This window comes from Hylobates moloch, unplaced genomic scaffold (genome assembly GCF_009828535.3).
Source record: "Hylobates moloch isolate HMO894 unplaced genomic scaffold, HMol_V3 SCAFFOLD_15, whole genome shotgun sequence".
Lineage (NCBI taxonomy): Eukaryota > Metazoa > Chordata > Mammalia > Primates > Hylobatidae > Hylobates > Hylobates moloch.
In genome coordinates, this window is record NW_026652290.1 from 78076120 (window position 1) to 78089011 (window position 12892).

Consider the following 12892-nt stretch of genomic DNA (forward strand, 5'->3'; position numbering starts at 1 on the left):
GCCAAGTAAGAAGTCCAAGAAAGGATAACCAGTGAGGTAGCAGAAGGACCCAGAGTGTGTGGTGTCAGAAAACAAGAGAAGAAAGTGTTTCTAAGTGAGAGTGGTTGGCTTTGATAAAACAGTATTGAGAGGGCAAGTAAAATAAAAACAAGAGATCAAAGAGACCACTAGATTTGCATGGAGATTGCAGTTTCAGTGGTATGGTGGGGGAGAAAATAGAGCAAGTTTATATGTTGATGGGAATTATCTGGTAGAGAGGGAGTGACTATCGATTCAAGAGAGACATAACAGAGGATAACATCCATAGGAAAAAAATGAAAGCACTGGCTAGAATGAGAACACTTTATCCATCTACCAGACACTAATTTATCGACACTTCATTTGTCTTATTTCTATCTCTAGTAGCTCCTAGTAGAGTGCCTAGTACACAGAAGATATTCAAGAAATGTTATTGAATTAATGAATAAATGAACAAAGGGAGGGTTGGATGAATGAAGAGATGGATGAATGGCAGATGCAGGAAGAAAGAGGAACTAGATCAAACTAATCCAAAGTTCAGAGCAAGGAAAGAAGAATGGGTCTTGAATTAATAGGGTTTCCTCAAAACTTAGGGATTCTTTGTCCCGGCGCGGTGGCTCACCCCTGTAATCCCAGCACTTCGGAAGGCGGAGGTGGTGGGAGGATTGCTTAAACTCAGGAGTTCGAGACGAGCTGGGCAACATGGAGACTCTTTTCTTTAAAAAAAGAAAAAAAAAAATTAGGGATTATGGGATTTTTCTCTGGGATAAGGGTGGCAGATTTCAATCTCAGATGAAGGTGGGAAAAGGAATGAGACAGTCAATGGCAGTGGCGTTAGCCAACTTTCAAGGCATCCAACTACTTAGCCACTTCCTGTGTCTTTCCTGTCCGGACCCAGGCTCATTTGAAAAACGATTATGTACCTTTATGGACAGAAATGGGAGAAGGGCTTTAAAAAAACGACCGTCCTCCCGGGCGTGGTGGCTGACGTCTGTAATCCCAGCACTTTGGGAGACTGAGGAGGGAGGATCAAGAGGTCAGCAGTTCGAGACCAGCCTGGCCAACACGGTGAAACCCCGTCTCTACTAAAAATACAAAAATTAGCCGGGCATGGTGGCGCGCGCCTGTAATCCCAGCTCCTCAGGAGGCTGAGGTAGGAGAAGAGCTTGAACCTGGGAGGCGGAGGTTGCAGTGAGCCGAGATCGTGCCACTGCACTCCAGCCTGGGACAGAGCGAGACTCCGTCTCAAAACAAAACAAAACAAAACAAAAACAAAACGACAGTCCTACACTCATTTATCCATCAGGTCAATAGATACTCACTGAATGGTAATCCCGTATAGGAGCACAGGTGTAAGGGCAGGATTATACAGGGATGATGTATTCGTTTCCCTATTTGTTCCTGAGTCTGTTTTTAAGTAATCTGTCCTCTCTTGAATGACAAAAGCTGCTGATTTCAAGAACGACACAGGGAAGGTGGTATTTGAACTGGGTCGCATAGTCTTGCTGGGACTCCAGTGGAAGCGAACGGCTGCCGCAGCTTGTGCAGTGGAGCGGGCAGACGCCGGAAGCAGGCCAGTCTTGAAACGTAGGGTACAAGGCCGGCTCCAGCGTGTTCTGGTCGTTTCATCAGCAAGGAATTAGCATTCCTATTATCTTTCTTCCCAACTTGCAGCAGGACGAACCAAGAGACCTGAACCAAGGGCCCCGTATATGAGAGAGGGAGCGGAGTTGGGAGCCGGCTTTGGAGTCCGCCCCATCCGGATCCGCCATCCTACGTCGCACGTGGAACTACGTTCCTGAGGGCTTCCGGGGTTGCCCAGCAACCTGCCGGGCCCCTAGGGCGTCCAGTGGCCCAACTGGAGTGGAGCCGTGTGTCGCCCTCGGGAAAGCAGATAGAAAAACTGCGTCAGTCCCGCCAGTGCTGGGCGCGGGCCCATTACACGTGGACTCACGCGAACCGTTCTCACAGCCAGCTGCCGCGCAGCGGGAGGGGCCCGGCGGCGCCAATGGGCGGGCGGCAGGGAGCGCGCGTGCGCAGGGCAGGTCGGGGGGGGCGGGGCGAGGCCGAGGAAGATCGTTCTGGGGACGGGGGCTGGTGAGGCTCACGTTGGAGGGCTTCGCGTCTGCTTCGGAGACCGTAAGGGTGAGTGAACCAGCGCACCGTCCGCAGCTGGCGGGATCCCAGCGCTTCTCTTGTGAGCTGGGGGCTTGGGCTCAAGATGAGAGGCAGGAGCGGTCTGGGGGCGGGGGCTGGGCCCCCAGGCCGTCTCGGAACGCTTAACCGGCTAGGAGCACGGCCTGTCTCCCAGGGCGGAAGCCTGTGCCCCCCCCGGGGGCTCTGGAGCCAGACAGGGCCGGCTGGGCAGATCTCCGCCCCCTTCCCTGGTCCCTGGGGACCCGAGGATCGGCCTGTGGGACCAGCTGTGTCGGGTGGACACTGCTTGTGGCGCGGCCCAAAAGCAGCGGGCCGGAGGCCTTACTCTCCCTCTGCTCCTTGTTCCCCCATCTCCCTCTCGGGGAGATCACAGGTCCTGTCGGGCCCGGCGGGGGAAGCTGATCTCCTATTGTGTTCCCTCTCTGGGCATGGCCATCCACCCGGGTGCCTAAGCCAGAACTGGGCATCATTCTCACTTGCTGCATTCCTTTACCCACGCACATCTAATCCTTCGCAAAGCTGTCTTGGATACGTTCATTCTCCAGTCCCATCCCCCTGTCCTACCTAGTTCAGGCCACCTTTTCTTCTCTGGACTACCTCGGTGTCTTCCTGATGATCCCTGCATCTCTTCTTCATTCTCTGTAGTTTGTTCTATACGGACAGGCTAGAGCCATGGTCTTAAAACGGAAATCTGATCATGTCACCGGAACCGTCCCCCTATTCCCTTACCTCCCTTTGGTGGATTCTCATTGCCCTTCCAAGCTCTTGAACGGGGCTTGCAAAGCCCTTCATGACTTGTCTTCTTTTAACTTTAGATTCATTTGTCTTGACTGTACTTTGTCTTCAACCATACTGAATCCTTTTTGGTTCTTAGATCAGAGCAAGTTCCTTCTGGGCTTACATGTTCCTTCAATATGTTCCTTATGTCTGAGGCACTGTCCTTTGGTTGAAATAATCCTTCTTATCCTTCATGTGTTATTTCAGGTGTGAGTTGGGGGTTTCGTGGTATCCCGTGGGTGTCTGCCTGCTGATCTCTCTTTTCTACCAGGTTGTAATCTGTGTGAGAGGAGTTTGTCGAGGTCATAGTACTATCTTCAGTACCTTGTGCTGTTAGTACGGTCATTAAATGTATAAATGAAGCATGGGTGCTCCTTGGGCTCCCTAGATGAACAAATAGATCAAGTTATTAATATTAAACGCCTGCTTTTTCAGAACCAATTCTCAACCCTCAGTCCGTGTAGAGGTTTCTTTATTTTAGCGTAGGAACTTGGTTATTTTCTTGCCTTCATTCCAGGACCATGACAGGGGTAAGTGAGACAGTACTGGTCAGTTTTTCTTTGGCACTGGCTGTGGGTACAGGATGTCTGGATGTTGGTGAGTGTGGCTGCTTTAGGTTTGAATTCTTAACCAAGGGCCCCTTGAGGGAGAAGCTGCTATTAGCTGCTGGCAGGAAGGCTGGCCGCAAACTCTTAGTGGTGATAGGACTGATGACACACCAGGAGGAAAGGGTTGGGCCAGGTCAAACCACTGGAAGGCTCCAAAGGAAGTTCCAGCTTAGGCTAGATTCGCTGTGGGATAGGGAACAATACACCTAGGTGCCAAGACTCACTTCCCTGATTCAATGATGAGCCAGGTCAGCTCAGCAGACATCAGTAAGGTAAATGAGAGCCAGAGGAGAGAGGGTCCTGACTCTCAGAGAGGGAGGAAAGGAGAAAAACGGAAAAGGAGAACAACCTGTGATCGTATGTTCAGGTCAAATGAGTGTGAGAGGCTGCAGACTGAGGTCAGATGAGAGAGCAATTGGTCTTGGCTGGAAGAATCCTGAGGTGACATTTGAACCTGTCCTGGAAGGAAGTTTGGAGATGGACAGATGGAACCAGTAGGAGCGGAGGCTGTGGTACAGGAAGAGGCTGGCAGAACAGGAGGGGAGCACTATGACAGCCAAGGCACTGGGAGGTGCATTGCTGCTCGTGGTCCAGCACTGCCCTCCCAGGACTGAGGCTGCGCCTTGTGAGGGCTGTCCCAAGGTATGGGTTGTGCTCTGAAGTCCCTTTGCAGAAATTTCTCCTCCCTTGGGTTTTTCTTCAGCCTGGCCTTTATATATTTCCTAAAGAAGGCCAGTGAGCTAGGGCTTCAGGCTGTTTGCCCATGGCCTTGAGCTAAGTAGTTAGAGCATGGATGATGCAACCTGTTATTTGGGTAGAGGGAGTTGCTTATGCTTTCTCTTGACTGTCAGCAGTTTAATTTGTTAGTTAGCAGTTAGATTCCCTGTTTTCTATCTTTCCCTCCCTTGCTTGCCTTCCTTCCTTTCTTCCTCTCTCTCCTCTTCTTTTTTAATTAGAGAGGGAGTCTCGCCATGCTGTCCAGACTGGTCTTGAACTCCTGAGCTCAAGTGATTCACTTGCCTCAGCCTCTCAAAGTATTGAGATTACAGGCATGAGCCACCATGCCCAGCCCTATTCCCTGTTTTCAATGTACTACTTGGAGGAATTTTTTTTCTTTATGTTTATCGATTTGGCTTTTGTTGCATTCCAATGGTTAGAAACTTGCAACAGCAAACCAAAATGAGACAAGTTCAAAATCAGTGGTTCTTGGCCTTTATCCCACCTCCCTTAAAGAAGGGATATTTTGGACTCATAGTTACTATATGATTAATCGCTTGCTTGCTTTTTGGTGTTATCTAAATAGAATTTTCCCCACCCCCAACACACACACACCAAATTGATATACTAAGCATCCAATCACATAGTTGGAGGAAATGGTGCCATGAGTTCCATGATAGATATCTCCAAAAGAAAAGTTTCATCTTGTTACAGTGACATTAAAAATTGGCAGCATATCTGCAAAGGTGGTAATCCCCCCAGCTCCCCAAGGACCATGGCACACAGGCTAAGAACCAGCAGCTTCTGTTCCAGGCACTGTGCCTGATACTGGGAATGTGGATTCAGTCCAAATCCTCTCGAAGCCCATCCAGCAAGGGGCACTGACAAGTAATCAGGCAGTTTTTCAAGAATTCATTCACACACAAGAAAACAAAAGAAAAAAAAGAATTAATTTGCAGCTGTCATCAGCTGTGGACGGGAGCCTTCTGAAGGGAAGCACTTGGGAGCCTGCAGGAAGAATACCTATGCCAGACTTGGAATTGAAAAGGCCTCACTGGAGAAAGAGACATTTGATGTAAATGAGTCTGAAAGGCTTGGGAGGAGCTTGATTCCCTTCTCTAATCCCTCCTGTCCCAGAACTCTGAGATGTGTGGTCAGAACAAGTTGTTCTGCTATGGCCTAGGCAGTCACTGCTAGGAGTAACCTGAAACCTTGTTTTGTGGTACCAGGTACAGTGGCAGTGGCCTTGTCAGGGTCTGGACGCTTTTAAAAAAATTTTTTGAGACAGTCTCACTCTCTTGCTCAGGTTGGAGTGCAGTGGTGTGATCTTGGCTCACTGCAGCCTCTTCCTCCTCTGCCTCCCGGGTTCAAGCAATTCTTGTGCCTCAGCCTCCCAAATAGCTGGGATTACAGGTGCATGCCACCATGCCCAGCAATTTTTTTTTGTATTTTTAGTAGAGATGGGTTTCGCTGTGTTGGCCAGGCTGGTCTCAAACTCCTGACCTCAAGTGATCCGCCTGCCTCGGCCTCCCAAAGTGCTGGGATCATAGACGTGAGCCACTGTCCCTGGCCAAGGTCTGGGCACTTTTATTTGGTAAAATTGGAAGTGTAGTTTCTGACTGTTTCTGAATTATTTTGTGGAGATAAGAATTAACTGGAAACTCCTTTTGTATCCGATCCATATAGTATTGGGACAAAATTATAGGATAGATTACATTGAATACATATTCATAAAAAAATGTAGCAGATCTTGGCGCACTGCAGGCTCCGCCTCCAGGTTCATGCCATTCTCCTGCCTCAGCCTCCCAAGTAGCTGGGACTACAGGTGCCCGCCACCACGCCTGGCTAATTTTTATTTTTGTGTTTTTAGTAGAAACAGGATTTCACCATGTTAGCCAGGATGGTCTCGATCTCCTGACCTCGTGATCCGCCCGCCTCGGCCTCCCAAAGTGCTGCGATTACAGGCGTGAGCCACCGTGCCCGGCTGAAAATCACAATTCTAATCTCATGTCTCAAGATAATCTTTGTTATTAGTTTGTGTAGGAAATACACATTTTTATTTTACAAAAGTGTATTATTCTTTATCGCTTTTTTGCAGCCTATTCTTTTTCATTCAATGTATATTGAGCATTCTTTCCTATTATGTATGACAGATTGCTTTTTTTTTTTTTTAACTATGGATATAAAAAGTCTGAGGTGGCCAGGCACGGTAGCTCATGCCTGTAACCCCAGCACTTTGGGAGGCCGAGGCGGGTGGATCACCTGAGGTCTGGAGTGTGAGATCAGCGTGGCCAAGATGGTGCAACCCTGTCTCTACTAAAAGTACAAAAATTAGCTGGACGTGGTGACACGCACCTGTAATCCCAGCTACTCCGGAAGCTGAGGGAGAATTGCTTGAACCTGGGAAGTGGAGGTTGCAGTGAGCCAAGATTGTGCCACTGCACTCCAGCCTGGCGAAAGAGCAAGACTCTGTCTCAAAAAAATAAAAATTAAAAAAATAAAAGGTCTGAGACAGATTGCATTTTGATGTCACTGTTTAGAAGTAGACTAGATTCTAGGTGCTTTTTAGCACCCTGGAAGTTTCTTCCTTTTTTTGGCAGTTGAGGATAGGGTCTCACTCTGTTACCCAGGCTGGAGTGTATTGCAGCCTTGAACTCCTGGGCTCAAGCAATCTTCCCATCTCAGCCTTTTGAGTGGCTGGGAGTATAGGGGTGCACTGCTATGCTCAGCTAATTTTTTATTTTTTGTAGAGATGGGGTCTCATTGTGTTGTCTAAGCTGATCTCAAACTCCTGGCCTCAAGTGATCCTCCTGCCTCAGCCTCCCAAAGTGCTGGGATTAAAGGTATGAGCCACCATGCCTGGCCTATCCTGGAAGTTAGACATCCCAGTGACTATTGTCCCCTTTAAAGAGGGGGCCATGGGAAGCAATACTGGTAATGGGAAAAATGGATTTGGGAAATTTTTCTAAGTGTTGTAGGGTGGCACACTCATACTCTCAGGGTTCTGCCCTGAGAGCCTTTTAGGATGGGTAAGAGGGACTATAACACCTCTACCTCTCAGCCCCAGGCACAGAGACAGCTGCAGCTTCTGAGCTGAGCCCTGTGTGTAGCATGTAAAGGGGATGACCAGTGCCTTATGGTTTGTCTTTACCACTGCTGGTTTGGGGCTGTGGACTACAATTGGCCTGTCAGAAATCCCTGGCCTTGTTACCTAGCACAATCTGTTTTGCCTTTTGGGAAGTGAGTGTTTGGTCAGGTCTTTTGTTTTTGTATGTGGGTCACCTGGCTGTCCTTCACCTTCCTTTTTGAAGTCAGTCTGTCAGCCCTAGGACAGACCAAGACTTTCCGTTGAATCAACAATTATTAAAGGCCTGCCTGACCCTTGGCGGGTAATACTGGTGGGATTAAAGTTCTCCCTGCCCTCTGAGAGCTTGCTCTGTAGCTGACTGTGTCGTCTTATTGACCACAATTCCAAGTGTGGCCAAACCCTGGGAGTCCCTGATGGCATCCTGATTTCTCTGTAACTTTCCTTTCCAGTGCCTGCTCACCGTGGTTAAGTTACTTGCCACTGTCACCACCCAGGAGATACAGAAGGAGGAGTTAAGGTGTTCTTCTCCTTGTCCACTGCCGCAGACCTTGATCTGACCTGACTGACCACTTCCCGTGGCTACCATGCTCCTGCCTCTAGTCTTGCTTTTGCCACTTCATGCCTTCCCCACTGTGCCACCAGATGAGTCATTCTGAAACCAAGCTCTGATGTCACCTCCCATTCATGAATTGTAAGTGACTCTCCTCTCTTTCTCTGCAGGAGATGTCAAGCCCTGGCCTAGTGTGCAGAGCCATGTTCAGTACAGCCTGTCTAGCCCTTGGAGCCACCTCTGTCCTGTCTGCTTCCTACCCTCTAGGCTGCAGCCCAGCTGAACTACTTGTAGTTTCTTTCCCACTTGTGGGCACCTGCCACTCTGCTCCCACCATTCCTGTGGTCCTTCAGTCCCTGCATATCTGTCCAGGCCCAGCTGAAGTGTCACCAGTTCAATCAGCCTTCTCTGATTTTCCTTCACTCAGAGGAGATTTCTTCCCCTGAACTCCTAGAGGGTTTTCTCTTTCTCTGATAATCTGATATAACTCGCTGGCTGCCTTTCCTGGTGCTCTTGGTAGAAAATATTTCTTTCAGTGGACTGTAGCTTCTGGGAGGCAGGAATAATCTTCCAGTCCCTTCAAGCTTTCACGTGTTGCTTGGCACTCTGCAGGCACTTCAGGAAACCTCATGAGCCTTCCCCTGCCATTTGAGTGACTTGGAGTGCCCAGGGTCATCCCGCAGTCTCAAAGCAGAGCTGGCATTGGGCCCTGTTTGACAAGCTCTCTTCCTAACCTCACTGCTTCATCAGGTTTCCCAGGATCATACCATGTCAAGCCCTGAACGAAACCTTTGCTCTGATGCTCTGCCTTCCTCTTCTGTGTTTCCCATCTCACAGATATTGATGACCATGAGATCCCTGCTCAGAACCCCCTTCCTGTGTGGCCTGCTCTGGGCCTTTTGTGCCCCGGGCGCCAGGGCTGAGGAGCCTGCAGCCAGCTTCTCCCAACCCGGCAGCATGGGCCTGGATAAGAACACAGTGCACGACCAAGAGTACGTATTCAGCCCGGGCTGTGGTCCAGGGGCCTCCCCATCATCTGCAGCTGAGCCAGCAGCAAGGGCACGCTCAGTCCTCCTTTCCTTCTTCCTGTTTCTATGGCTCCTTGACATTCTTCAAGGATGATTCTTACTCCTTATTGCCACCTATAAGTCAGGTATTCTTTTTTCATCATTGTGTCACAGGTGGAAGATCTTTAGGCCCAAATGGGGCACATTACTTGCCTGAATCCAGTCTCTCCTTTTTTTCACCACAGACAGACACACACACATACAAATAGACACACAGGTACACATACACAGTCGTAGTAGCAGAATCCAGAAAATAGCTAAGGTTTCTTGACTATAACAAGACCTTTTTTAAAACAACACATTCAAACATTGAATCATTTGTTGCAGCTTTTGTCTTGGGCCAGTTAGCCTCACGCATTATACTCGGTTATCCTTTGTTTTTAAGGCTGGGCGCAGTGGCTCACGCCTGTAATCCCAGTGCTTTGGGAGGCTGAGGCAGGTGGATTGCTTGAGCCCAGGAATTCAAGACCAGCCTAGGCAATATAGGGAAAACCTGTCTCTACTAAAAAATTGCAAAAAATTAGCTGGATGTGGCAGTACATGCCTATGGTCCCAGCTACCTGGGGGGCTGAAGTGGGAGAATCAACTGAGCTTGGGAAGTTGAGGCTACAATGAGTCAAGATCATGCTCCTGCACTCCAGCCTGGGTGGCAGAGTGAAACCCTGTCTCAAAAAAAAAAAATTGTTTTAAAAGACATATTTTTAAATTGATGGCCTGAAAATGTTACAACAAAATTCTAATAATAAAGAGGAAAGAATACCCTAATCCTGCCAGCATAACAGATGGTCTATTTGACTTTTCCTGCTCCTCTCAAGGCCCTGTCTATCTCTGTGTAATCCTCGAATGTGGTCTGCCGCTGCTGGTGTTTGTTTTTCTGAGCTGGAGGAAGTTTAAGATCTTGAACTTTTCAGAGTCCTTAAGATTTCAGCATGATCCCAGTGTCTGTCAATTGGCTTGAACCTGACTGTTGATTTTTAGGCATATCATGGAGCATCTAGAAGGTGTCATCAACAAACCAGAGGCGGAGATGTCACCACAAGAATTGCAGCTCCATTACTTCAAAATGCATGATTATGATGGCAATAATTTGCTTGATGGCTTAGAACTCTCCACAGCCATCACTCATGTCCATAAGGAGGTAGGTCTGGCGGTGGCTTGGGGGACTGTATCACAGAAAGGCTTCCCTTTGTTAATTTGGTCCCCAGTCTTGTTGACTTGTGTTGTCCTTATGTGCCAAGAGTGCTGCTTCTCCACTGGGCATGGTGGCTCACATCTGTAATCCCAGCACTTTGGGAGACCAAAGTGGAAGGATCACTTGAGCCAGGAGTTCAAGACCAGCCTTGGCAATATAGTGAGACCCTGTCTCTACAAAACAAACAAAACAAAAATTAAAAAATTAGCCAGGCCTGGTAGTGCATGCCTGTAGTTCTAGATACTCAGGAGGCTAAGGTGGGAGGATTGCTTGAGTCCAGGATGTCGAGGCTATAGTGAGCCATAATCATGCCACCGCACTTCAGCCTGGGCAACAGAGTGAGGCCTTGCCTCAAAAAAAGAAAAAAAAAGGTGCTTTTGTTTCTTTCTCTTCTGTGTTCTGCCTCTTTCTGTCCAACAATCTTTCCCGCAAAGGATAACTTGCTGAGGCAGAAGTCCCAGGGCTAGGCATTTGTATCTTTAAGTGCTACAGGCATTTCTGTTACACACCAGAGTATGAGAGTCAGTGCCTAAAAGACAGACCGTATTCAAACTGCAGAGCAAGGGAGAAGTTACTTCATTTGGGAAGAATGGTGAATTGAGACCAAGGGATTCAGGGATGTGGCAGTAATTGAGGGCTTGTGTGGTACTGTACAGTGCTCCAGAGTTTCTGAAGCCCTTTCAAGTAGGTTAGAGATCTCGTTGCATCTTTGCAACATCTTGAGTAGGCAGTGGCAGGCATTGTTAATACTTCCATTTTCAGTGGCGTGTGCCCGTAGTCCCAGCTACTCATGATGCTGAAGTAGGAGGATCACTTGAGCCTGAGAGGTTGAGGCTGTGGCAAGCTGCGATCTTGCCACTGAACTCCAGCCTGGGCAATAGAGCAAGACCTTGTCTCAGAAAACAAAAAACAAACAAAACCCTCCCATTTTCTAGGTGAAGAAACTGAAATCAAGATCTTGTGCCAGTCTAAGCACAGTGGCTCATGCCTGTTATCCCAGCACTTTGGGAGGTTGAGGCAGGAGGATTGCTTGAGCCCAGGAGTTCAAGACCAACCTGGGCAGCATGGTGATATCCCATCTCTACAAAAATTAGCTGGACATAGTGATGCTCGCCTGTAGTCCCAGCTGCTGGGGTGACGGGGTGGGAGGGTAGTGGGGAGGAACACCTGAGCCTGGGAGGTCGAGGCTGCAGTGAGCTGTTATCGTGCTATTGGACTCCAACCTGGGTGACAGTCAGATTTTGTCTCAAAAAAAAAAAAAAATCCTTGTGCCTCCACATTTAATGTCATTCCCCTTTTGCCACACTGCCCTCTATAGAGAGAAAGCAAGGCAAAGTTAGCCAGGTGAGTGGGATTACATTGGCTGCTAGGAGTGCAGGTGAGGTTTGAAGGCGGCAGAGAGCATGAATGATTTTGCACAGGAGAATGGCATTGTTTAGGGAAGATCCTTGGCTGTGGGAGACAGACTGAAGTACATGAGGAGAGACTAGTGTTAGGCAGAGGAATTAGGGCTCAGCAGTCCTGGCAGATGAGGATGGTGGTGGTGATAGGAGAGGGAAGGGTGAATGTGGGAGATGTGGCAAAGGAAGAACCCGCCAAGGATGTGAATGGCCTCAGCCCACTACCCCTGCTCTTGGAGCATGGGAAATACTTTCTCCTCAAAGATCATAACAGGTTCTGCTGATCGGCAGTGCCTTCCTCCTCTTGTTTTGATGCCAACTTGTTGTCCAATTCGTCACTGTTTCTGTTTTATCAGGCAAATTTGTGCACAGAGCTGACCCTCAGGAGGACTGGCACTTTTCCAATTAAAAAAGAATGAGCCGTAATGAAACAAATAAGCAAAAGCCTATTTTGAAGGGCCATCTTTTAACTGGCAAATATAATTTCTAAACTGGATTATGATAAATTGACTCAATAATACATATTCTTTCTATATATATCTAGATTCCTAGAAGTAGCCCCATACTCCATTGAAAGTTTTTGGACACATATGAGCGTGGACATTTTCTTGTTTTGTTTTTCCTTTTTTTTTTTTTAAATAAACAGTGCCATGAAAGAACACAGATATTTTGGACATTAGCTAAGCACTTCTTCCGGTAAAATGTGCAACTCATCATTGTCTAATTTGTATTTTGTAGGAAGGGAGTGAACAGGCACCACTAATGACCGAAGATGAACTGATTAACATAATAGATGGTGTTTTGAGAGATGATGACAAGAACAATGATGGATACATTGACTATGCTGAATTTGCAAAATCACTGCAGTAGATGTTATTTGGCCATCTCCTGGTTATATACAAATGTGACCCGTGATAATGTGATTGAACACTTTAGTAATGCAAAATAACTCATTTCAAACTACTGCTGCAGCATTTTGGTAAAAACCTGTAGCGATTCGTTACACTGGGTTGAGAAGAGATAAGAGAAATGAAAGAGAAGAGAAATGGGGCATCTAATAGTCCCTAAGTGCTATTAAATACCTTATTGGACAAGCGCTTGCTTAAAGCATCTGTATTAGTCTGTTCTGATGCTGCTGATAAAGACATACCCGAGACTGAGAAGAAAAAGAGGTTTACTTGGACTTACAGTTCCACATGGCTGGGGAGGCCTCAGAATCATGGCGGGAGGTGAAAGGCACTTCTTACATGGCAGCAAGAGAAAATGAGGAAGAAGCAAAAGCAGAAACCCCTGATAAACCATCAGATCTTGTGAAGCT

The 12892-nt window shown here is 47.8% G+C and overlaps 2 protein-coding genes across 5 annotated transcripts in view; one reads left to right on the plus strand and one right to left on the minus strand.

Annotated features, from left to right (window-relative positions):
- Window positions 1-1938, minus strand: part of TTC7A (tetratricopeptide repeat domain 7A) — a 159799-nt gene extending 157861 nt beyond the window's left edge. Inside the window, exon 1 of the mRNA XM_058428372.1 lies at window positions 1341-1938. The gene's annotated coding sequence lies outside the window, so the exon portion shown is untranslated. The remainder of the gene's footprint in view (window positions 1-1340) is intronic.
- Window positions 1939-2078: 140 nt separating this feature from the next.
- On the plus strand, window positions 2079-12670 carry MCFD2 (multiple coagulation factor deficiency 2, ER cargo receptor complex subunit). Of its 4 annotated transcripts, XM_058428374.1 has the most exons (6): window positions 2089-2163; window positions 7028-7120; window positions 7815-8056; window positions 8753-8907; window positions 9961-10120; window positions 12313-12670. In XM_058428374.1, exons 4-6 carry the CDS (start codon window positions 8759-8761, stop codon window positions 12442-12444), a joined length of 441 nt encoding a protein of 146 aa, XP_058284357.1. In that variant the 5' UTR covers window positions 2089-2163; window positions 7028-7120; window positions 7815-8056; window positions 8753-8758; the 3' UTR covers window positions 12445-12670. The 4 variants fall into 4 exon arrangements, with proteins under 4 accessions (XP_032032789.1, XP_032032793.1, XP_032032788.1 ...); XM_032176898.2 differs by lacking the exon at window positions 7028-7120 and having other exon boundaries at window positions 2079-2163; XM_032176897.2 differs by lacking the exons at window positions 7028-7120; window positions 7815-8056 and having other exon boundaries at window positions 2080-2163.
- The last annotated feature ends 222 nt before the right edge of the window (window positions 12671-12892 follow it).

Bases quoted from the DNA above. Each gene is read 5' to 3' on its own strand.
- MCFD2 (XM_032176898.2), top strand. From the start codon at position 8,759: ATGACCATGAGATCCCTGCTCAGAACCCCCTTCCTGTGTGGCCTGCTC. The intron at 8,908-9,960 runs GTACGTATTCAG...GTTGATTTTTAG, and splicing joins AACACAGTGCACGACCAAGA to GCATATCATGGAGCATCTAG. The intron at 10,121-12,312 runs GTAGGTCTGGCG...TGTATTTTGTAG, and splicing joins TCACTCATGTCCATAAGGAG to GAAGGGAGTGAACAGGCACC.